Source organism: Balaenoptera ricei, chromosome 6 (genome assembly GCF_028023285.1).
Source record: "Balaenoptera ricei isolate mBalRic1 chromosome 6, mBalRic1.hap2, whole genome shotgun sequence".
Classification (NCBI taxonomy): domain Eukaryota; kingdom Metazoa; phylum Chordata; class Mammalia; order Artiodactyla; family Balaenopteridae; genus Balaenoptera; species Balaenoptera ricei.
Genome location: NC_082644.1, coordinates 42,945,765 through 42,971,549, shown reverse-complemented (window position 1 = coordinate 42,971,549; position 25,785 = coordinate 42,945,765). Strand labels below are relative to the sequence as shown.

Here is a 25,785-nt window from a genome sequence, read left to right as displayed (position 1 = left end):
AGACCCACACATATATGGATGCTTGATTGCAAAGCAATGAGGAAAGGATAATCTTTTCAATAAAATGGTACTGGGCCAATTTGTTATCCACAAGTAGGAAGAAGCTCACATCCACGAGTGCTCTGGTTTTCACAAAGAGGATGATTCTGGTCTCTGGGCTTAAGTGGTACTCTTCTTGCAAGATGAAGCAGAGATCTTTGAGTTTAGGGTTCTCATTGCTGGGATCCATGGAAATACTTTCTAGTTCCTACAGCTTTTCTGCAAAAGGGGAACATTTTACAAAAGGTTTATAAATTCTAGCAAGGTAGAACACACTGTGACCTTTAGCTATAGTTCAAACAGTTTATCTCCCAATCTCTGACCAGAATTTTATGAGAAATAACCATCAATTTAATGCATACATTAAATATACTGATAAATGCATACATTTTTTCCCCCAGAAAGCTGGTTGTTCAGTGTTTAGCAGCACACATATGTATAGTTAATACTTTGGTAGGCAAAAAAAATTAACAGTAATTACCTTTGGGAAAAGCATTTGAGAGAGGAAGAAGAGAGACTTTTCATTTAATATTTTCCTATATTTTTCTTAATATGAAGGCAGTGGGATTATGAGCCATGTTGGTTTTCTTCTTTATAAAGACGTATATATAATTACAGCCTTAATATCATTAAAACACTTCTTAAAAAATTTTTAAACCTTTATAAAATTACTAAAAGTTAAACCAAAAAATGCTACTATCAATTGACTATTTCGATGGGATGTATCCTTTGCAAATCCTACTATTTTTTCCTTCTTCAAAACAAGAAATAGTATAAGCAGCAGATTCTTTTCATAAGCGCCAGATTTCCCTGAAGCATCATAGTCCTGACATGTATACTACCTTCTTAAGCCCGGGACAAGTCCCTGAGCGTAACCACGTGTCACTAAGTGTGACACAGTATGTGTAGGCCGTCCCTGGAGTCCCCAGGCTCCACTGGCTTCCTCTCCTGGAAACGCCACCCACCTTCAAATCTCTGAGTGAGAGCTTGCTCAATCTCATCAAATCCTGCTGCTTGGACATTTCTGAAGAAGTCTTTTAAGTAATCCAGAGTACCTTTCATTTGAGCATGCTCATTGATAATGAGGGCATCATTGTATCTCTGTTGAAAGTGAAAAGTTTCAGTATGTTTCCAATGTCTAATGCATTCGCTGTACTCAAGTTCAATTTGCTGTAATTAACACAGAATTAATTTTAATAATAAACTTGTCTCAAATCTATTCCAACTTAGTTTTTTTAAGATGAATGATCTCTAACAGTACTATAATAAAACCTTAGAACCACACTATAAAAAAAAAACCCTCAATTAGCTAGACTCATTAATTAATTAGGATCACTTTGGATTCTAGAATTCTACCTTAGAAGAGAAAGAAAATTCCAAGAAAATTGCAAGTCAAAGATTAAATCACACAAAAATGTAATTCAGACATTCAACTTAACCTTTTTATACACCCAAAGCCATCAATGAATTGTAATGGCACCTGTTCAGAATGATGGTGCTGACCACTTACACCAGATAGTCAATTAAATTCATTAAAATTCTACAAATTCAAACTGACTGAGTGCATTTTAAAATATTTTCAATGGCACGACAAGCAGAGGTGATGGTGGTTGTTGTTGCTTACCTTCTTGATTAGCCAGCCATCAACCAGAGACTCTGGATTTCTCAGCATGTGGCTTGACCAAAAGCAGGAAAACATGTGCTTCAGGATATGGCAACACAACCCACCTACTGAACTTTAAAGATGGCTGTCACTGGTCACGTATCTACAATAATGTGCATCACCACCCAGTGTTTTCCAATTATGCCAATTATGGGAATGCTGAGGCACGGCATACAACCTCGGCCTTTGTTTCTGTCCCGTTGCCTCTAGTGCTAGGTTTCAGAGAGCAAAGAAGACGCTGAATGGGATTACTTGTGGAGTTTGCTTCATAAGAACCACCTGGCAAGTTCCTAAGTGATGCTCTCTCAGCTGCCACAGTGCAGCTCCCAGTAGGTGACACGACTGAAATATGCTTTTCCAAAGAAGCCACATACCCACAAATGCGACGTGTAGAAAAACAGTGCTTTACAAACCCTTCTCTCTTCATCTTTGGCATCTGAAACACCATGCGCGCTTTCTGAGCTGCGATAACCCGCTGTTCATATCTCTGTGTTCCAAAATTCCTATTTTGAATTTGAGATAAGTTTTCTGAAAAAAAAAAAAAAAGTTTTTCATTGTGCCATCTGGCCAGTCATTTAAGGTTCTAAGCATGCCTCGCCTTCTAATTTTCTTCCTTACTCTCTGTACACAGATATTCCTCTTGAAACAGTTTTCAGTAGTGTGTCTGTGTACATATACAATTGTTTACTGAATACCTACTATGTACCAAGAATCAACATGTCTTACATTTAAAATTTCACTTCATTTCACAACCCCATGAGGTAGATATTACATTTTACAGATTAGGAAATGGAAGCTCAGAGAAGCAAAATCATCACGCCAAGTCACACAGCTAGCATACAGGGGGAAACCTGGCAAGAGAAGCAGAATCAGATTGCACGAGCAGGGCGCAAACGGGCAGGTTAGAGCTCGGCCTGGAAGAACAAGGATGCCAGCAGGACACTGACGAGATAAAACTGGTAATTTCAGGCAGACGAGCCAGGTAATGGGGGTTCAGTGGGAAACAGAGTAGAGGTGGACAAACGAGGTGTTAGAATAAGTCTGAAATCAAGCTGTGAAAGAAAAGGAAAGAGAAAAGCAAATTAAGCGTGAGAGAAGGCGAGACACCAGGAGTTACGTTGCAGACATCAAGAATTCAACGTCTCCAAAATTCTAAACTCACCTGTGTCTGCCAAAGCTGTTCCTAGTGCTAGAACCAGTACCACCTGCTGGCGCACACACAGGTGCCACGCCACCCCGGCCCCCCACCCTCTCATTCCCACCCAAACCCAGCTAGCCCTTAAAGCTGAACACTTCCTGTCTGCACAAGCCTCCTCCCTTCACCACCCCATTTCCACTGCCTCTGTTTGGCTCTCTTCATTCACTGGTATCCTCATCTCAGGACTAATCAGTTTAAAATCACCCGTTGCTCCCCATTGCTTTTAGGCTAAAATTCAAACTCAGCTTGGCCTACTGGGCCCTTCACTGGTCCCTGCCTCTCCCATTAGCCTCACTCCTTTCTACTACTCACTTGTTGAATTATCACGAAATCTTGCAGGTCCTAAAATTCACTGCACTCTCTCCTTCCTCCTGCCATTCCTCCTCTGATGCCATTTCTCTTCTTTTTGTTATAAATTTAATTTTTTTAGTTATTTATTTTTGGCTGCGTTGGGTCTTCGTTGCTGTGTGTGGGCTTTCTCTAGTTGTGGCGAGTGGGGACTACTCTTCATTGCGGGTGCATGGGCTTCTCATTGTGGTAGCTTCTCTTGTTGTGGAGCAAGGGCTCTAGGTACACGGGCTTCAGTAGTTGTGGCTCGCGGGCTCAGTAGTTGTGGCGCACGGGCTTAGCTGCTCTGCAGCATGTGGGATCTTCCCCGACCAGGGCTCAAACCCGTGTCCCCTGAATTGGCAGGTGGATTCTTAACCACTGAGCCACCAGGGAAGTCACTCTGATGCCTTTTCAACCTCACTTGATTACCTCTCCGTCTTAACTTGGCTGACTTCAAGATCTGTCTCAGGCATCACCTCCCCCGGGAAGTCTTCCCTATAGCCCAGTCCATGCCTAAGCTCCCATATGCTCCCATGACACCCAGTGTGTAACTCTGCCCTATACGGTATGGCAACTATTCGCGTCTGATTCGCATTGTTTGACTGTGAGTTCCTTGAGGGCAAGACTGTCTTTAATCTCGGTGTTTCCATTACCTAGCATAGTACCTGGCACAACACCTGGTGAATTAATTAATTAATTAACTTTAAAAAGGAGAACAGAACTTGGTGACTTCATGAGAGCCTCAAAAGAAGAAAGAATCAAAGATCACCCCTAGGTTTGAATCTGAGCCTTCATGGGAATGGTGGTTTCATTCATATAAATAGGGAGGTCAGGATGGAAAGCTAATTTGGAAGGCCACGAAAGCAATAAATTGATTTAAATACAGTATTTTTCAGGTGTGCGTGTCCAGATGGATTACTTTGGATTTAAAAAGAGAAAAAAAAAGCAAGAGAAAATAAAGGAGGACTAAGAAGGCTCATGAATAACCTATAATCAAGAAAGTCAGCCTCTAGATATGGTCTTGACATTGTCTGAACTAAGGAGAGTGCAAGACACCAGTGAACAGTAGATGGCTATTCCCAAATGGAGAGAATACAAAATGAGGTTATTCTCACCGAGAGTTATGGTACCAAGTTCTTCAAAGATACTCTTTACCAGACTCTGTTTCTATCATCAACTGAGATATGTTGCATTTAAATCTGTCGGTGGTCCGTGATTCCACTTTCCTGAAAACTAGAGCCATCAAAGGAAAATGAGTATTTTTCAGGAAGCACACTTCATACTGCAAAGCATGCCTCTCCAAACCTTTCTCTGCCTTTGTTACTTCCTCTGTAAAACCCTAAGCCCCAAGCTCACAGGCAAGTCATCTGAATGATAAAACAAATACTCTGAAACCTTGCAGTGGCTCCCTAGTGTTTAATGCACTGATTCTAACATCTCTTTCACTGTCTGGGTCTAATTCAACTTCTTACTCAGGCTTTCCTGTTACTCAACACATAGGCCCTGCTCTGACAAGGCTGATATCCATCTTGTTCCTGCAAATGCCACATTTTAAACCCTGTCTGTTCTTTGATCTTCTCCCTTCCCACCCAACCCCCAGGAGTGTTCACAATGTTCCTAACATTCATTTTTGCATTGTATCCACAGAAACTTATTATTAATCATCTACCACATGCCGTGTTCTGGTGATAGCTGAAAAGAACAGGCTCTGTGTTCCAGAGAGGTCTGTCTTCTTAGGGGAGAGAAAGATACACAGCCAAATGACCACACAGAGTGCTGTGACACAGTATGTGCAAGGTGTCATGGAGAATGGGAAAGGCTCTCTCATTCTTCCCGGGGAGGCAGTGTCGTGGGATAAATAGGGGAAGAGGCAAGAAGGAGTGAGCACAGTCATGTGCAAATGCTCAGATGGACAAAGCTTAGAGACAGAACACACCACATGACCCATTTGAGAAGCCCAAGGAATGCGACTTGGTTGGGCTTATGGGACGTGTGAGGAGATGAAACTCAGGGGGCAGGGGGGACCGGACTATAATTTGTACGTGATATTAAAAGGTGTAGATGGGGTACCTTCTCTACACTCCTTACAAGCAGCTCCCTGACTATTTCAGGTATGTATGTTCTGCCTTTTACTCATTCAGTCATATGCTATTCAGAGAGCAAGGGGATGAAGTCATATGCATCTTCTGTACCTGTCTCCCTTGCTGGGTTAATATAGCATTCGTATTCAAGAAACATTTGTTAGTTGAGCTTACTAATAAAATCATATTCTGGTCTTTTGAGGGAAAATATGATGAGTCCAGATAATTTCACTTCAACCGAAATTACCAGATACAGATTCAAATGATGAATGGGAACTCAGTGTCCGCCCCAGGCACGGAAAGCAGGGAAAGAGTGAGCCATCTACCTGATCGTCTAAGCACCCCTCTCTCACTGCCGGTACGTTTATAAGAGTTTTGCAGAAATGAAGAGTAAGAATGTCTGCTTTCTACAGGCCACTCCTGAACTTCGCTGGGGAAAGAAGCTGGAAACGTGATTACTTCCCAAGTATGGGGTTAAATATTTTCCACTAAACAGAGGAAGGGTAAAAATTCAGGGTTCATCTAAATGGCCCTGAACTAAGAATAGCAGAGAGTAACAAAGTCCCAGAGGGCTTGTCACTGGATCCCACTTACACTTCTGGGGCTTATAAACAATCTCCTCCGGTTCCTCCAAGTTGTCTTTGACTGTTGCTACCACTGATGTGTCAAGAGAAGCACACAATTTGCAGAAATATTCTGTGGCTTCAGCTGTATTTTTGGCATCCCCAGTGCCAACCGAGGCAGTCAGCCCCATGACCTGTGAGGTGCACTCCAAACCATTAGATGTCTGGGAAATAGCATGATGTTTCCACAGCCCTTCATGTAACTCTTTCCTGCTAAAGTAGGTTTTGTTCTGTCTTTTAAACTAACTTCAGATAAAGAGCAAGAACATTATTTTTTTTTTCTGACATTCTCCATGACATCAAAAATGGAAAGGTCCCCATTAGGCAAAGCACTGAATAAATGCAGGAGTCACTACTCAGCAGCTAAACACAAATCAGCATAGAAGCCAAGAGAGGAAACCCTTTCAAGGCAGGACTTTTCTTTACCCTTGTTTCCCCCATGATGTGTAGAACAACATACTGAAAAGGAAAAGGACTAAACTCAGACACGCTTGCATTCCAATCTCAGCCATGTCACACTGTCTGTGTGTCCTTGGACAAGTATCTTCAGCTGTCTGTAAAGCTGGGAAACAACAGCCATTTAAAATGGTAGCTGTGGGACTTCCCTGGCGGTCCAGTGGTTACAACTCCATGCTTCCAATGCAGGGGGCATGGGTTCGATCCCTGGTTGGGGAACTAAGATCCCACATGCTGTGTGTTGCGGCTAAAAAATAAAAAATTTAAAAAAAAAAAAAGGTAGCTGTGTGACATAGAGAATCGACTTGTGATTGCCAAGGGGGAGGGGGGGTGGGGAAGGGATGGATTGGGAGTTTGGGATTAGCAGATGCAAACTATTATATATAGAATGGATAAACAACAAGGTCCTACTATATAGCACAGGGAACTATATTCAATAGCCTGTGATAAACCATAATGGAAAAGAATATTAAAAAGGATGTATATCTATGTATAACTGAATCACTTTGCTGTACAGCAGAAATTAACACAACATTGTAAATCAACTATATTTCAATTTTTAAAAAATGGCAGCTGTGTGAATTCAGTAAGATAACATTTGTAAAGAATTTAGTTTAATGGTCTCTTAATAAATATTTATTCCTTCCTCTCATAGCCACTCAAATATTGAATGACTGAATCATTCAATCAAGCAAGGAATCTAGTTAACTACCAATTTTATTCTAGAAGAAAAATCTGTAAGAAATGTGATTTCTACTGAATTTTGTCTATGGGCACCATACTGAATTTCTTTTAACCTGTGCTTCCTAAACGGGTAATTATTAAGGTTAGAGAACATAACTCAAATGTAAGATCAGTAAACCATAGTCATGGTTTCCAACCTCATTTGGCCCCAATATGACCAGGCGATTCTTCTGTGTTCCTCTCAGTTCTGTCTCCCATTTCAAATCCTCTCCGTACACCCTGAGCTCCCTCCTCCATTCCCATCTTGATTATCCTCAATGAACGATCTCTCTCTCCTACATTCGAGAGAAAAGAGAGGTTATACGCCAGGGATTCCCTACCCTTCCTGCCTCCATCTATTCTCTGTCTTGACTCTTCTCAGCCACTCCTCTCGGAAGACACCAAAAATGGTGTTTCATCTGCTCTCCCGTACTAATGCATCTACTTGCCTACCTATCCCATACCCTCTGGTCTCTCCTGGAATCTTGTTCTGTCAGTCATTCCCTCTCTCCCATCTTGCCTCACCAGCTGCTATTCACTACTTCACGCTCTGCACTCAGGCAATATCAAGAACCTCAATATTTTGGAGAACTCCCTGGCAGTCCAGTGGTTAGGACTCAGCACTTTCACTGCCGTGGCCCAGGTTCAATCCCCAGTCAGGGAGCTAAGATCCTGCAAGCCGTGCAGTGCGGCCAAAGAAAAAAAAAAGAACTTCAAGCTTCTTGAGCACCCCATGCTCTTTCATAACTCTCTGCCTCTGGACACACAGTAGCCTTTACTGAAAACCATCTAGCTATCTACCTTGTAAACTCTTGTTAGTTTTTGCCTATCTTAACTTCTGTTAGGTCTTGCCTTACTTTCATAGCACATTTAGGATCTCTGTCATTTCTGTTCTGTACCACTCCATCATGTGCCATCACCATAAATTATAACATAATTCTCATATATTTTTCTCCCCACAAAACTTAAGCCGTTTGTGGGCAAGGACTATGTCTTTTTATATTTATACCCTAGCGCCTAGCACAGTGCATGACACATGGAGGCACCTAATACATATTTGTTAAGTGAATAAATGAATAAATGAATCAAAATTAACGAATGAGTTGTACAATGTGCACTCAGGATCTCAGAAGGATATCCTCAATATGGTGACAAGGGTAAATAAACAGGATTTAGGAAGGTTAGAACTCTTCTGAGAAATCCATCTGACTTTAGAGATACCTGGGGCAGTGAGTCTGAAGATCCTCCAAGTTTCTGATCTAGATAATTAAACATGATCATATTATAAGGATGATGTTTACTAGTGTTGTGGCATTCATCAAATATCATCAAAGCAAAGACAGAGAGTGACGGAATCATCTCATTTTTAAGGCTGTTCACAAGAATCTGTGGAGTTAAAATGATGATGTCATTGTTCTCAACAGTCTGTTCCACTGAGACATTGTCACATGTTACTCCAGAAATGCCTCCAACTTTGTACCTGGAAAATGACAGAAATTTCCTATCACCAACCATGATGTGAATGAGGAACCACAAAGATATGAAATACCAGGTCAGAACATCGAGGGATTAAATTCTCCCTAAGTCCAAAAGGAACAGATCTGGAGAAAAGTGAAGTGCCAGCACAAAGCCTGACACATAGTAAGTGATCAATAAATGTAAGCTAGGAAGAATTGCTAGTAGAATATATTCCATGTGGCACCTGCAGATACAGAGGGCTGACTGTAATTCTTGTAAGCCACTGAGAAAGAAAATAGTAAGGAAAAGAGTAATATTAAATAAATTATAAAATCATTAAAAAGTTAAATGTGCCATTTAAATATAAAAGTTATCTTAAGTCATTTACTCATTCGACAAGAGCTAATCAAAGGAATTTAGGATTTCAGGTCTACCTAACAAAAAAGACTTGAATCCATGAAGGAACTACATCTAGATTATATAAAAGCTTAATCTACTATAAATTTTTTGAATCATGGTTTTCCAAAAGCAACACAAAGCAGAAAACACATCAGTTACATGAAGCTAGAGAAAAAGAAGTTGGACCAACTTATACCTACCCAAGTCTTTCAAAATGCTTTGAGAACACAGATTTCTGCTGCTCATACACTGGGAGTTGAATAGCAAAAAAGACAACTTTCCCCTTTTGTCCTTGTGGAAATTTTTTAAGATGATGTTCACATATAAGAAGTGAAACAAAGGTTTTTCCACAACCTTTTAACATATAAAGAGAAAGACAACATGTAACTAATAGTATACTAAAATGCTTCTGTAGAAAGGTCATTATTTTAGGCTCCCCTAAACCCAGAGAGCTGACTAGTAAACTGGTGATGTGGGCAGGTTAACAACGGCAGAATTCACACTATGACTGAAAAACCAAGCTACGTCCTAGTTAACATGCATTCAGACAGTCAGGGCCTGCAGGAAGCTAAACGAGGGCATTTTTAGGGGGCTTCCCTGGTGGCGCAGTAGTTGAGAATCCACCTGCCAATGAGGGGGACATGGGTTTGAGCCCTGGTCCAGGAAGATCCCACATGCCGCGGAGCAACTAAGCCCGTGCGTCACAACTACTGAGCCTGCGCTCTAGAGCCCACGTGCCACAACTACTGAAGCCAGCGTGCCTAGAGCCCGTGCTCCGCAACAAGAGAAGCCACAACAATGAGAAGCCCGCGCACCGCAATGAAGAGTAGCCCCCGCTCGTCTCAACTAGAGAAAGCCCGCGCGCAGCAACGAAGACCCAACGCAGCCAAAAATAAATAAATAAATAAAATTTTAAAAATAAATAAATAAATAAAAGAGGGCATTTTTCTTTCCTCCCTCATGTTCCTTAAAATACCTTGAGACTATATTAATAGAATGGTTGTCTCAAAAGACAAATGGAACAATCAAAAAACTGAAACTTGCCCATTGTGTCCCAGTGTTCAATAAAGGGGAAAAAAGGAAGCAAATAGAGAAACAAACTATATCAGTAATGGCAATTGGCTTACCAGTAGGAGCACATATTATTGTGTTTTTTCCTTTCTGAGCAGGTAAAGCAAGCTCTAGTTGGTAATTTCTTGGCTTCAATGGGCTGCAAGTATGAGGCACTTCTGTAAAACAAAAGAAACTAAGTTACCAAACAGTGACTGCTCCGAGGAATCAAGGCAACAGGTATTGTCCAACAGACAAGAATTCTGTCTCTAGAAAGAAAGGCCTCATTCAAGAAAGTTTAGAATCCTTGTCTCTAATTAACCATTCCAGCTTCTGCACTGATTTGAAGTATAGAATTCTCCCTCAATGACAAAGTACCAATGGCAAAAAGGAAAAAAAAAAAAAAACCCCACAAAGATTTCTTTCTGAAACAATCATGGAAGCCTAATAAGGAGAAACTAAAGCAAGAATGGCCTAATTCAGGGCAAGACAGATGGCCATCAGTTAAAGGAAATGCTATATGAGACAAAACAACCGCAAACCCCTCCAAGATCTTTGAAAAACACCTAACTGTGAATACTGAACTCCCAAAGTGATCTCTTATTGACGAACAACCATGCTTTGTAATTCTGCAGGCTCTCACATGGTATTCTCTCTTCATAAAATCAGAAGTTTTAAAAAAATAATCAGAGGCTTTTCTCACTAACAGATAAGCATACAGACTATTAAGAGCTAGAAAAGACCTTGGAAATCATCTATTGAGTCCAACCTACCCATTTTAAAGAAAATGGGAATTTCTAAAAGGTTAAGTGAGTTCACTAAGGACCTTTACATGTCAGAAAAAATGAAAGCAATTTACATTCATTGACTTTATTCTGGAATAACAAAAAATGTGTATCATTCGGTTGCAGAAGTAATCTATAAATTTTCACCTTATGTTGTTATCCCCAAATCACATCTTTCTTCTAACACTATTCATTATAGATCCTAATTGTTTCCCTGATGTCCTTTTATAAATAACTCTTTACTATGGCTTATTATGCAACTTTCTGGTCTCCTCATGAAAATATGCTTCAAGAAACATAAAGTGGGCCTTATAGGGCCATAGCTAACTTATGTGAGAATTAGAGAAAGGAGCCCCTTTTGGAGGACACAGCCCCTCAGTGTATTGTTTGCCAAACAACACAGGCTGGATCTCAGCCCCACTCAACCTCTCAGCTCCACACATCTGTGCAGGGCACACACTTCATCAACATATACTGCAGCCCTGAGATCTTGAGAGGAAACTGAGCAAGTGACTCACAAAGAGTAGAAGTATTTCTTTAGAAAGCAGGGCTGATTTTGGATTTCATAGACATTGAGTTTCTGGGAGGACTCTATCATGCAAATACTTAGTGATAAAAGAAGACAAAAAAAGAAGAAAAAAAAAGGAAGAAGCTAGCAATAGCTATGGAAGGGAGAGAATGACATTTCTAGTTACAGAGAAAGTATCCATTTTAATATAAATTCTCTTTTCTTTCTTACTTTTCCTTAAATACCTTTTCATTAGGCTATGACTTCTGGCACTGCAAAACATGACCCCACACAAAATACCTAAAGAGCATCATTATGGAAAAGAACAAACGATGCTGAGTACCTGAAGAAGGGCATGAATTCTGACGAAGATTCTGGTTTTCTGGTTCTTCCCTGTAGAAAATCTGTACATCCAAAGTTTTCATTTCATCATCCTCAAGATCTTTCATTTTGACATCTTTTGCACCTTTATGAGACCAAAACACATCTTAGAATCTTTACATTATTTGATTACGATCTTGATGGTGAAAGCCCTACAAAGAGATCATAATACAAAAATTTTAAACTTCCATTAAGATTTCTCACTACTACTCCCTCCACCTTTTAAAACAACCAAAGGAATCTTTTTGATTTCAAATTGAAATCTCAATTTGGAGTTTGAACTCCAGTGTCATTTAGAACTTTATTATTCAAAGTGTGAAACATGGACCAGCAACTTCTTTAGGCGCTTGTTAGAAATGCAGAATCTTGAGCCCCGAATGAATCAGAATCTGCACTTTGGCAAGCTCCCCCGTGATTTACAATCAAACCAAAGAGAAGCACGATTTAGCAGACACTCATGTCTTCCATTCCTGACCCGACCCAAGAAATCAGATGTGTATTTAGACAGATAATTTCTGGAACACTTTGTGATCTTAAAGAAGCCCACAAAAGGCTAAAACCAGACACTCAGATGGTTTACCAAACTCAGCCTTTAAAATAATGCTCTGAGAAGATGTTATTAGATTCAGGAAGCCAAATGATGGCTCAGATACTTAATCACAACAGATTCTTTTTTCCAATCCTGTTCCAGTTCAGTTCCAGATGGCTTCCAGGCAAGAGAATCAGGCAATGTCCATCATGATTCTACTCTGAAAAGGGGGTGAGTCCTGGAGTTTGAACCTTTAACTCTAGAATTTTCAAGCTATTTCTCTGATAATCTAAACCCAGACGGCGAGCTCAGACTCTGCCATCCCCAAATGCTTTGGGCAGGATGGGCTAATTCTGGATGAGAGTGGTTTGTCCTGGTCCATTTTTAGGGGTTATATACAACCTAACTAATTCTGTAGATTAAAAAACCACCTGCCTTCCAGAACTCAAACTCATACTGGTCTCTCACTAGAGATGTAACCATGAGTATTTGCAGGGGAAAATGCCTGTGACAGTGAGAGAAAAACAGGCAGGACTGAAGGAAGCCCTAAGTAGAATTATGAGGAAGGGCATGTTTTCAGACCCTCCCACCCTTCCAAATATCCTACCTTTCTCTACCATCCACAGTTCACTGAACTTGCTCTCTTCTTTCTCCAATGCAAGTTTCAAAGTTTTGGGCCAGTTCTCCTTGTCTGATCTGAGAAGGCATTCAACCATTTTCTCTGCACCTGCCATCAGCCCCTTGATGGAACAAATCTAAGCAAGACAAATGCAGTTGATTGATCAAGTTCAAAAGTTTTCATTTTTTGAGTTTTTACTGAAGAAATATCAATTCAAGTACTATCTGATTTAAAATCATTGTGTACTTTGGTTCACTAGGTCTCCTTCATGACCGTTCTTGACCCATCCAACTCAATCTTTTGAGATACCCTTTCCTTCATCCTTGTCCTCTACATGTGATATCGACATGTCAAGCCATGTGTTCTTACCTCCTCTGAGATGTTATATGTATCATCATCAGCTATATTAGGAAGACAATGAGCCTATTTGACACCCCTTCAAAATATGGGTATATTGGCATAGGTATATTTGGAAGGATATGACAAAATATTAACAAATGCTTTTTTCTGGGTAGTGGGACTTACATGACTTTTATTATTAATCACAATAATGAAAATTTATTGAGCACTTATTATTATGTGCCAGGGATATGTAAGCACTTTACATATATTATCTCATTCAATTCCTATAAAAATACCATATTAATAAGGTACTATTATTATTTCTATTTTATACAGGAAGAAACAGAGGCTTAGAGAAACTAAATAACTTGCCTAAGATCACACCACTAGTAAGTGGTTGAGCTTGGATTAACAAAATTTATTTGTGTCCAGAGCCTGAACACTTAACCACTGGAGTCCATAGCCTTTTTTCTTTTTTTAATTAATTAATTTATTTATTGGCTGTGTTGGGTCTTCGTTGCAGCATGTGGGCTTTTCTCTAGTTGCGGCGAGCGGGGGCTACTCTTCGTTGCGGTGCACGGGCTTCTCATTGAAGTGGCTTCTCTTGTTGGGGAGCACGGGCTCTAGGCGTGCAGGCTTCAGTAGTTGTGGCACACGGGCTTAGTTGCTCCATGGCATGTGGGATCTTCCTGGACCAGGGCTCGAACCCGTGTCCCCTGCATTGGCAGGTGGATTCTTAACCACTGCGTCACCAGGGAAGCCCCCTTTTTTCTTTTTATTTGCTAAACTGTTTGGTTGTATTTAAGTTTGCATAAAATATTATTCCCAAAAGTAATAAAATAATTTTATCTGAAAATAGGGCAAACCTGAAAAAAACTTGTGACACAAAAACTACTCAGATCACAATTAAAAGTACTCTTCTAGGTAATTATGCCTTAGATTTGAGGACTTTTGTAGATTTCAATGATCTTGGTCAGGTCTAAAATAGCATAGAAAATAGAAGACATTCCCCATGTTCAAATTTTTCCCCCAAATTCAATACTTAATATTAATTAAAATACCTGAATAATTTCTTCATATTCCTGATTAATTAAACATTCAGATATTTCAGGAAGGATACCTTTTGGATTGATCGTGGATTTAAATTCTGGTTGTAAACACTTTAAAAGTAATCTATACTCCTCCAACCTTTCAATTTTTTGGAAATCCCAACTTTCAATGGCATCATAAAGTCCAGAATAACCTGAAAAGTAGGAAGAAAATGGGGCTTTTAGAACACCAACTAAAAAATACTTTGAGATTAATATCATAGAAATCATGTTTGAATATTCAGTGAAAGAACTGAAAACATATCTGTAAATCACCTCCATTATTTATGATCTTTCAAAAAGAAAATTCAGTATTCATTTTAGGCACCCCACATTTCAGATCCTCTAACAACGTTTACCATCTCTTAGGAGAAAGTACTACGGATAAATTTGAAGTCTTACATTTGGTCTTAGTATGAAATCTTCCTTCCGAGGTACCCCACGGACTTCACCTCAACCTCTGATTTGCCTTTCAAATGAGTCAAACCTTCATGCTATTAAGTTATCTCCTCAGTGCAAAGTAGTAAAAAGGGCAAAAAGAAATAGAAATTTTAATTCCTGCCCCTCAGGGGCTTACCTCCTACATTATTCCAAGAAAAGAATAGTAAGTATAATGGGAAATTTGAGGGGAAAAAATTATTTTCAACTGTAATAATCCAAGAATGCTTGGCCCTAAGATTCTCTTAGCAGAATAACCAGGCTTGTCTGACTATAAGGCCCACACTCTTTTCATTAGGCTATAAAGACTATAACCAAAAAATGAGCACAGATGAACCTACTACCAGACTTAAGAGCTAGAATATTCCAGTACCTTTGTGGGTGTATGCCTCCTCTCTCCCACCCTTCTATCTTCCTGCAAAGATACTACCATCCTGTATTTGATTTATCACTCTTGATTTTTTTTTGAATAGTTGCATGGCCTATGTTCAGTTCCCTATACAATACACGTTTAGTTTAAGCTTGTTTGAAACTTTATAATTATATCCTACTAAATGCAATTTTCTCTGACTTTTTAAAAAGTTTAATATTACATTTCTAAGTTTCACCTGTGTTGTCGTCTGTAGCTATGTTCGTACATTTTCATTGCAGTATAATAGACTCTTATGAATATCATAAAATTTATTTATCCATTCTCCTCTTGAAGGATACTGGGGTTGCTTCCAGTTTTGTTTGTTTGCTTGCTTGTTTTTGGCATCACAAATTGATTATACTATGAACATTCTTATATGTGTATTCTGGAATATATGTGTTAAGAGTTTTTCTAGGGCATATATCAATACTTAAGAGTGAAACTGCTGGACAGAAGGATACAGGAGAGTTGAACCATATAAGATGATGACAACTGTTTTTCAAAACAGTTGTAGCATTTACACTCCCTATTGTGATCCTTAAGATTTCCCATTATTAAAAATCCTCTTCAAAACTTCACACTGTTGGACTTCTTAAATTTTGCTATCTAGCACTTATAAAATGCTATTTCATTGTGTTCCTAATTTACAATTTCCTAATTGCTAACTGGACTGAGAATCTTTTCATATGTCTATTAACCTTTCATGCTCCCCATTCTTTGAAGTGTCAGTTCACATCTTTTGCCTTGTAAATGTTTTCTTTCTTTTTCTAATTGATTTTGAAGCCTTTTAAATATATTATGGATACTAATTCTTTGGTGATTATATATTTTGAAAATACCCTCTCCCAGTTTGTCACTTGTTTTTTCACTTTCTGTGTAGTGTTTTTTGATAAACAGATGTTCTTAATTTTAATGTCATCAAATTTATCAATCTTTTATAGTTAATGCTTTAATGTCTTATCTCATAAATCCTGCCATATCCCAAGGTCATAAAAATGCTCTTCTGTATTCTTTTCTAAAATTGTAAAAGTTTTGTAAAGCCCCTATCACCATGTCTAGCACTCAGTAAATAGTAATTATTATTTATAAAGCAGAAGGATTATATCCACTTTTCCATTCTTTTGTTCTTACAGTTAACAATAAATGTTGGCTATTATAATCAGAGGTTAATAGGTACCACTGAGAGTCAGTGTGGTATAGTAAAATGAGCACAGAATCTGAATTCAAATCCCAGCTCTGCCCTTACAGGCTATAATCACAAACAATTCACAATCTGTGAGCCTCAATTCCCTATCTGTAAGATGGGAATGAAAACAGTACCTACATCCCAGAGTTATGAGAATCAAATGAGATAATCCATTTAAAGGACTTGGCATGCAGTAAGCCCTTATTATACAATGCCCAAATCTGTCTATCCACTCATTCCTCCTGACTGCAGTAATCAAAATGATTGAGTGCCTAGGAATGATATTGGTACGGCCTATGAAAAATTCTGTTAGAAGTCTAGGTTAGTCATTTCTACCCAATTCACACAAATATTTTGCTGTTTATAATTCCCTGAATGGAAACTTGGATCCTTTTACTATATGGTCCCATCTAACCATAATTTCTGTGTTTGCAAATCTCACCATATGCCTGTTTATTTAAAAAGAAAAAAAATAAAATAAAATTGTTAGAATTTTGCCATTAGGAAGAATTAAGTCTTTAATTCTTTTGATTTATTGTGTGTGTGAGAGTGGGTGTGTGTGCATGGAATGAGGTAAGGAATACAAATTTACTTGTACCCACGTGGATACGAAAGGTAGGGTTTGCCTGGTTTTTAACATTATCCTGTTTAAAATGGCCCATTGTAATTTATCAAAAAGCCCCTCCTTTCCGAGTGATCCTCCTTTCCCAGTGATCTTCAATACATTGGGTTTCTATAAATCTATGAGTCTGATTGAAGGCTCTCTATTCTATTTCACTGGTCAGTTGTTCAATGCCAGGACCAGCATTACACTGTCTCAATGCCTATGGCTTTTAATAAATCTTGATATCTAGAAAGGGAAACCCCAACCTACTTAATTCTTCTTCTTTAGGGGTGTATTGACTATTTTTGTGTCATAATTCTTCCACACACATTTTAGAATTAGCCTGTCAAGTTGATGAAAAAGCATGCGGGATTTTTATTTAGAATTGTATTGAATATATAGATCAATGTAGGGTATACTACATTGATACTTTTATGGTATCAAGTCTTCCTCTCCATGTGCATAGGTATATATCTCCACTTAGCTAGGACTTATTTTTTTGGGGGGCCATGCCACATGGCTTGCAGGATCTCAGTTCCCCAGCCAGGGATTGAATCCAGGCCACGGCAGTGAAAGAACAGAATCCTAACCACTAGACCACCAGGGAACTCCCTAGGACCTCTTTAATATTTTTCAATAAACTTTTATCATTTTCTCCATTCAGACTCTACACATCTTTTGCTAGGTTTATTCCTAAATATAACTTTTGTTATTGTTATAAATGGTATTTCATTTTGGATTACATTTTCAATTTTTTCCAGTGGGTGGAAATACAACTAATTTTTTTTTTTTTTAATAAATTTATTTATTTATTTTTGGCTGCACTGGGTCTTCATTGCTGCTCACGGGCTTTCTCTAGTTGCAGCAAGCGGGGGCTACTCTTCGTTGTGGTGTGCGGGCTTCTCATTGCGGTGGCTTCTCTTGTTGCAGAGCACAGGCTCTAGGCACGCGGGCCTCCGTAGTTGTGGCACGTGGGCTCAGTAGTTGTGGCTCGCAGGCTCCAGAGTGCAGGCTCAGCAGCTGTGGCGCACGGGCCCAGCTGCTCCGCGGCACGTGGGATCTTCCCGGACCAGGGCTCGAACCCACGTCCCCTGCATTGGCAGGTGGGCTCTCAATCACTGCGCCACCAGGGAAGCCCACTAACTTTTGTATACTGATCTAACATCCAATAAACTTGCTAAACTGTCCCGTTAGTTATAATAATCTCTCTGTAGATTCCTTTGGATATTTCAGGTAGACAATTATAGCATCTGCCTGAAATTAGTCTTTACATTGCCTTAGATTAACAGACATGAACTAAATGTGGATACTTATAAATTAATAGTATTTCACTTTTACAGCATTTTGAAACAGTTGAGTAATATACTCTGATTTGTGAGTAAAAAGAATGAACTAACCTGCTTGGTCAAGGGCATCCAAAAAGCCACAGAACCAGCTTTCCTCCTGGAGCTCCAACAGGAACTGGAGAAAAAGTGAGGCAGCCTCCATTGAGCCCTTGTTGTTTTTCTCAGCCTGAATATGCTGCACCTCATCTACAAACAGAAGCAAGAGTGACATCAAACTGCAGAAACTAATCATTGGAAGTAAAACCATTAATCATTGGAAGGGTTGGTTGTCAGACCTTCTCAAATGGGGCTGGGGAGTATAACAAATCACAGCAACGAAAGGAAGTGCAGGAAGGCAGCAAGTTCTCTGCCCAGGCCAATCACGCCCATTCTTGACCAACCCCCCCTCCCATCCTCTCTGGAAACTTCTCAATAGTTTGGTGTAGAAGTCTGGGAACATGCTGGAGGGCAGTCCTTAAGAAAAGGAGTTTCTTAAAGATGTTTGCAAGAGTCTCCCCATAGCAAGGGAGAAGTCAGGGTAGCACCGGGTTAGGTGGAAGAACAAAGCCTCTTCTAACATTTTGATAGCTTCTTGTTCAAAAGACTAAATTAATTACAGGACTAAAAGAGTGTGAGGCTAGGACCACTCATGTCATCAGTAACAATTACAGTGGACATAGCAAGCAGAGTTAGAATAAACAGAGATACCTTCATGGTCCTTTTTCCAGGCTTTTGCTAAGACGTATAAAAAAATTAATAAACAGAAATCTCAATTAAATAGAGTCAGGAAACCAGAAGGGGGCGCTCTCATGCCCTGTGAACATAGCAGAGCCCAAGAGGAAGAAGACAGACTCTTCTTTCCTGGCAACGACTCAGCCAATGAAAAGTCATGGACTCTTTGTTTACTACAGCCCTCCCAGCCTCCTTTCCTCTCTATAAAAGTGTTCTCCTTCCTTTGCCCTGCAGGGACTTGCACATGGCTGCCATGGTTGCAGACCCCAGATTGCAATTCTCTGCTGACCCTCAAAAAACCCATCTTTGCTGGAGAAATATCTGTTAGTCTATTCATTCCAGGTCAACAGACAGTAGGAAATATAGCAGAAAAGTGAAAGCAAAAGAAGCTAAAGAGAAACACGGTGAGGTCAGGTAACAGAAAACTATCCACCAACCAGCTGGTGGTCATATTGATTTTGTACACTAACTCCACGTCTGCGCTGGTGACCAAACCTTTGCCTTCGCATGACCTGATATTTGATAATTTTCCATTTTTTTCCCCATTGTCAGTGGAATGTAAATTCCAATGGAGTAAGCCAGTTGTCTGGCTGGTTAACCTATGTATTTTCAGAGTTTAGAAGAAGACCTAGTACTTAATATACACTTAACAAAGGTATGCTGAATGAATGAAAGAAGGAAAGAATGTATTCCTTCTTTGCAACACTAAAACAAACCCTTTTAAAATTCTTCAATAGTTTTTAGAGTTTTAAATCTAATTTTAGTGCCTTTTCATTACTATCTAATTTTAGTGCCTTTTCATCACTGTAAAAATAGATCTTGTACCCATTAGCAGTCATCCCCATTTCCCCTCCCCCTAGCCCCAGGTAACCACTAATATTCTTGGGTCTCTATGGATTTGCCGGTTTGGGACATTTCATATGAATGCAATCATATAATATGTGGTCCTTGTGGTCCTTCACTTAGCATAATGTTTTCAATGTTCATCTATTGTGTATCATTTATCATTCAATTCTTTTCCTTGCTAAATAATATGTCATTGTATGGATACGCCACATTTTGTCTATCCATTCATCAGTTAATGGGCATTTAGGTTGTTTCTACATGTTGTCTTTTATGAATAGTAATGCTATGAACATTCATGTACAAGTTTTTGTGTGGACATATATATTCATTTCTCTTGAGTATATACCTAGGCATGAGATTGCTGGGTCCTATGGTAACTCCATGTTTAACACCGTAAGGAATTGCCAACCTGTTATCGAAAGGAGCTGCACCATTTTACAGTCCTACCAGAAATGTATGAGGATTCCAATTTCTATATATGCTTGCCAACACTTTTTACTATCTTTTTAATTTTAGCCATCTATATTAGTTTCCTGTGTCTGCAGTAAAAAATTACCACAAACTGGGTGGCTTAGAACAATAGAAACTTATTCTCTCACAGTTCTGGAGGCCAGAGTCTGAAACCAAGGTGCTGGCAGGGCCACACTCTCCCTGAAGGCTGTAAGGCACAAGGCATTCCTTGCCTCTTCCAGCTTCTGGTGGCTGTTGGCATTCCTTGGCTTGCGGCCACATCACTCCACTCTTTGCCTCTTTCTTCACATTACCTTCCCCTCTGTTTGTCTGGCAGCCGCATCACTACAATCTCTGCCTCTGCCTTCACATGCCATTCTCTTTGTTCCTCTATGTCTTTACATGGCTGTCTTCTTAGGAGGACACCAATCACATTTGATCAGGAGCCCAACCTACTCCAGGATGACCTCATCTTAACTAATTACCTCCGTAAAGATCCTATTTCCAAATAAGGTCACATTCTGAAGCCTGGGGTTAGGACCTCAATGTATGTTTTCTGGGGGATAATTCAATCCATAACAGTAACCTATCTTGTCACCTATCCCAGCATCCTTGGGCACACAACCCTTTGCAATAGTTAATCCTTTTCCTAAACCTAGTCCTTACAGCTGGGTTCTTGTTCCCAGGCTTCCCTGCTGTTTGTTCTTCCGCTAGACGTGCTACCTACGAGCCATTACGGATAGTCCACATGGAATTCCAGATTCGTCTAGTCACAGCTGAGACCTTCCCAGGTAAACTGCCTCACCATATCCTGGGCAGTTTAGTTTTACTCTGCACATGGTTGGGCCCACTGTGATGCTGCCTGGCCCCAATATCTGCTGCTACTAGGTAGTGTTACTTTCCTCAAAAGCACTGGGAGTTCAATGCATGGAAACTCACATTTTTGGCAGGCAGTGTCTCTCACTCCTTTTGCCATCCTGGCCACTCTTGTGATGCTATCCTCAGCTCCCCAAGGCAGAATTTCTTGGTCTTTCCCTGTGCTTTCTCAGTTAATTTACATGCCTCTGACTGGAGCGCTGACACTGCATAGCATATAGTAATCATTTGGGGGCCTGTCTTCTCCCTTAGACCGTGACCATGAGCATGTTGTACTCATTTTATCTGCATCTTTGTCTTCTAATCATCAACAAAGTGCCCGGCTCATGCATGTGTCCAGAATATGTTACTGAAGGAATGGACAAATGCTTAGAATATTGCCCACCAGCACCCTTCCAGGATAAGGGTTAGTCTTGACTCCAAAGGGATATTGCAAAAAACCTGTAGCCCACACCCAGGTCTACCTTGAAACATCCTGGATAACTCGTGAATAAGCAAAGCCTGGAGGTACCCCAGTAACCAAGCAAGCTCTCCAGAAGAAACACGGCTGCAGTGCTCCTTTCGCAAGAGGCAAATCATGCACAATACCCAACATGTGGAGAGAAGGATTATAGTAAGAGATAGTGGATGTTGCTAGTGTAATTTAAACATATTGGGGTATTTGTGTGTGTGTGTATGGGGAATGTATGGGCATAAGGAGAGTATGGATAAGCTCCCACTGCCTTCTAATGAGGGGAAAAAAAATGAGTCTAAAAGCTTCTATCCAGCCATAATGCTCTTTAGTGTCTGTGCTCCTTCACTGAATCCTGATGATAACATATATTTGTCACAGTTAAGGTTAACCAATAGAATCCAGAGCTTCCAAAGCAGCCAAGAAAACAAAAAAAAAACAGGGGATAGAGAACTTTATCAATCTAACAGAAAACAGAAAAAGATGGGGAGAAAGCAAAGAGTTTATGTGATAAAATATAAAGAAATGAACAGGAAAGATGTAAACCAGCTAAATGAAAACAGCTGCCTCCAGGGAAGGGCTTGAAATAAAAACTCTATGGTATCGTTAACAGTCAAAAATAAGAAAATATTATACAGTGTTCTTCAGCCTGCTTTTCTAACTTACCTTTTGGTATTTTTATTGTGATTGTACTGTAACTATAAATTAAAACTAATATATATTAAAAGCTATCCCACTTATGTGCTCCCTTAGCACACTACAGTTTTCCATCAAAGCACTCACCACACTTTATTACCATTGTTCTGTTACTTGCCTTCACATGTGCACTCTAATCCCTTAGGGCAGGAACCATTTCTATGGAGCTCACCAGTGGACCCTCAGTTCCTAACAGGATGCTTCCTATTAGATAATATGTGTAGTAATATGTGTTAATTGTCTCCAATGCTAGCCTAATGCCTAACTGGGGTTAAGTTGCTGGTAATTGAATCAATACATGAGTGTATGAAAGAATGGGATTCCTAGCATTGTTAGGGTTTCACTCATCCCAAGGATTTCTAGAAGAGACAGATGTCTTGCATGGCTTACATTCTTCAAGGGCCCAAGCTACTCTTTTGTTACTTTTCTCTGAGCACAACTAGAAAGTAGGGGTCTATTTGTGTTGGTGGCATTCTTTCACTCCTCACTCCACAACCTGTGCTTTGGTTTTGCACAGCAATTATCACTCAAGTTACCTGTCTGCTTTAATGTAATTTCCAAAAACCACCTCACATCAGAAAAGCTACGTAGGCACTTGGAGCAGATTCCTTCTCTCATCTCAACCCTTCCAGGCACCACCTCCCTTCTCTTCTCCCCAAGCGTCTGCTCACCTCTGCCACAAAGCACTTCAATACAAATTTGTAAAATGGCCATTATCCATCATCAAGGGACTTATAAACCACATGGAAACACCTGATTTGAAGCCTAAAGCCATTCTCTCCAGGGAGTCTTGCTCCTCTCATAATTCAAAAAGATTCATGCACCCCAGTGTTCACAGCAGCACTATTTACAATAGCCAAGACATGGAAGAAACCTAAATGTCCACTGACAGAGGAATGGATAAAGAAGATGTAGTACATGTATACAATGGAATATTACTCAGCCATAAAAAATAATGAAATAATGCCATTTGCAGCAACATGGATGGACCTAGAGATTATCATACTAAGTGAAGTAAATCAGACAGAGACAAATACCATATGATACCACTTATATGTGGAATCTAAAAAAGTGATACAAATGAACTTATTGACAAAACAGAAACAGACTCACAGACTTTGAAAAGAAACTTATGGTTACCAAAGGGGAACCCTAGGGGAGAGGGATAAATTAGGAGTCTGGGATTAATGTATACACACTACTACATGTAAAATAGATAATCAACAAGCACCTACTGTATAGCACGGGGAACTCTACTCAATATTCTGTAATAACCTATATGGGATAAGAATCTGAAAAAGAATGGAATACGTATATGTATAACTGAATCACTTTGCTGTACACCTGAAACTAATACAACACTGTAAATCAACTATACCTCAGTATAAAATAAAAATTAAATTTAAAAAAAGTTTCCAGTTATTTGGTAGTGCAAATAAGATCCAGATCCGGCAGAGTAAGCCTCAACTTCCTTTGAGTTCTGACAGCACTTTGCAATCATTTGTGTACTTCTGTCCTCAACCATCTCCCATCTCCAAACCCTTGGACTTTAAAGTATTTTAAGGAAGGGCTTGTATCTTATTCTGAATCTCTGATGTCAGCCCAAAGACAAACACAGTAGACGTTAAGTATTAGTAGAAATAAATGAAATGGACAGCGACTTGTTTCCCCAGCTTTACATCTAAATAGACGTGCACCCCTAAGCAAGTCATTTCACCTCGCTGGGACTCAGTTTCCCCATCTGGGTCTCCAAGTGCTCCTCAAACTCTGACAATCTCTAGTCTAAAACGCTGTGGAGATCTTGCCACAAACCCGGTGTTCCCAGCAAGCTACCTGTATTGATTGAAAGACCGGGGAAAAGCAAGGCGGAAATAAGTCCTCAACTGTTTTCTTGCCCCAAAGGGCAAGCGCCGCTGGGAACCACTCACCGTCCCTAAACCAGGGGGTCCCGTAGCTCAGGATGTAGGTAGAGTCCACGATGCTCCTGACATGGTCCCGGAAGGCGTGCAGACTCCGCCGCTGCTCGGCGGTCATGCCTGCGGCTCCGCTCCCCGCGGGGTCCTCGCCTCGCCTGCGCTCCGCTCCCTGCGCTCAGCTCCCAAGAAAGCCCCGCGAGTCGGGAGGGATTGTCCAAGAAAAGCACCCAGCACCGAGAGGCGCAGCTGCGTGGAAACCAGGACTGCCAACGAAAAATCGGAACTGCAATCAGGCGGGGGAGGCGGGGGCCGCCCAGTCTCCGCTCGCGCAGGTCCCCTGCGCGGTTTCGTTTCCTCTCTGGCTGCCGGGCCCGCCCACCCGCGGGCGCACGCTGATCCAGAGGGACCCAAGAGGACCCCTGCGAATTGCTTTCTGATGTTCATTTTACTCATCTTACTTTCTATTTTGCGTTTACAGCGGTAAAATTTAGTTAAAATAAAATGCACAGATTTTAATTTACAATTCTGAGTTTTAGAACATGTATGCGGGTGTAACCACCTTCCCCAGGTTGTGTGGGTCCTGTGGCCAAGTGTCTTTAACTTTACAGGGAACTGTCACCTGTCTTCCAAAATGGCCGTCCCATGGTCCCTTCCCTCCTGGAGAGTGAGACAGCTCCAGGTGATGCACATCCTGAAAATACACGCGTCGGTCAGTTTTTTTGCTCGCTTGCTTGGTTTGGTTTGGTTTTTTGCCAGGTGTGAAATGGTGCATTATCGTCAAATATATGTACTCCAGATATCTTCTCCCAGTCCGTGACTTATCATTTCATTTTCTTCAAGGTGTCTTTTCAATACAAATCTATTTTGGTGCAATCTAATTTATAGGGTTTTTAAAATTTTTGTTTACTGCCTTTTGTGTCCTCTTTAGTAAATCTTTGCCTACTCCAAGGTCATAAATATATTCTGTGTTTTCTTTAAGAGTCTTTGTGCTTTTAGCTTTTACGTTTAGGTTATGACCATCTCAAATTAATTTTGTTGTGGTGTGAGGCAGAGGTCAAGGTTTCATTTTATTCCTGTACTTCCAATTGTTCCACAGTTTCATTTGTTGAAAACTCTTCCTTCTTCCATTGAATGGCCTCTGGCACCTTTGGCAAAAAAAAACAGTTGACTGTATGTGTGCAGGTCTATTTCTAACTCTATTCTGATCCACTTATCTAGTTGCTGATACTGCTTTTTTCTTCTTTGTAAAGATTATATTGACTATTCTGGGATTTTTGACTATATTGGGATTTTGATCGGAATTGCATTGAACCTACAGATGAACTTGAGAAGTGACATTTTTAACAATGTCAAGCCTTCGAACCCATGAACGTACATTTTCATTTATTTAGGTCTTTAATTTCCCTCAGCAATATTTTATAGTTTTAAGAGTACAGATCTTCTACATATCTGTTAAATTTATTCTTAACTATTTTATGTTCTTTGATGCTACTGTAAATTGAATTGTTTTTAAAGTTTCATTTTCAAATTGTTTGTTGCTAGTATATAGAACTCACTAATTCACTTATTAGTTCTAGTGAT

The 25,785-nt window shown here is 40.0% G+C and overlaps 1 protein-coding gene across 1 annotated transcript in view; it reads right to left on the bottom strand.

The window, feature by feature from the left end:
• Window positions 1-24,555, bottom strand: part of RIGI (RNA sensor RIG-I) — a 38,905-nt gene extending 14,350 nt beyond the window's left edge. The window contains 15 exon segments of the mRNA XM_059924621.1: window positions 110-258; window positions 1,005-1,140; window positions 2,077-2,132; window positions 2,135-2,230; window positions 4,346-4,395; window positions 4,397-4,463; window positions 5,906-6,068; window positions 8,335-8,593; window positions 9,171-9,324; window positions 10,098-10,199; window positions 11,657-11,779; window positions 12,831-12,978; window positions 14,246-14,427; window positions 18,310-18,444; window positions 24,217-24,555. Of these exon segments, the coding sequence (XP_059780604.1) occupies window positions 110-258; window positions 1,005-1,140; window positions 2,077-2,132; window positions 2,135-2,230; window positions 4,346-4,395; window positions 4,397-4,463; window positions 5,906-6,068; window positions 8,335-8,593; window positions 9,171-9,324; window positions 10,098-10,199; window positions 11,657-11,779; window positions 12,831-12,978; window positions 14,246-14,427; window positions 18,310-18,444; window positions 24,217-24,322 (1,926 nt within the window). The 5' untranslated portion in view covers window positions 24,323-24,555.
• Window positions 24,556-25,785: the final 1,230 nt, after the last annotated feature.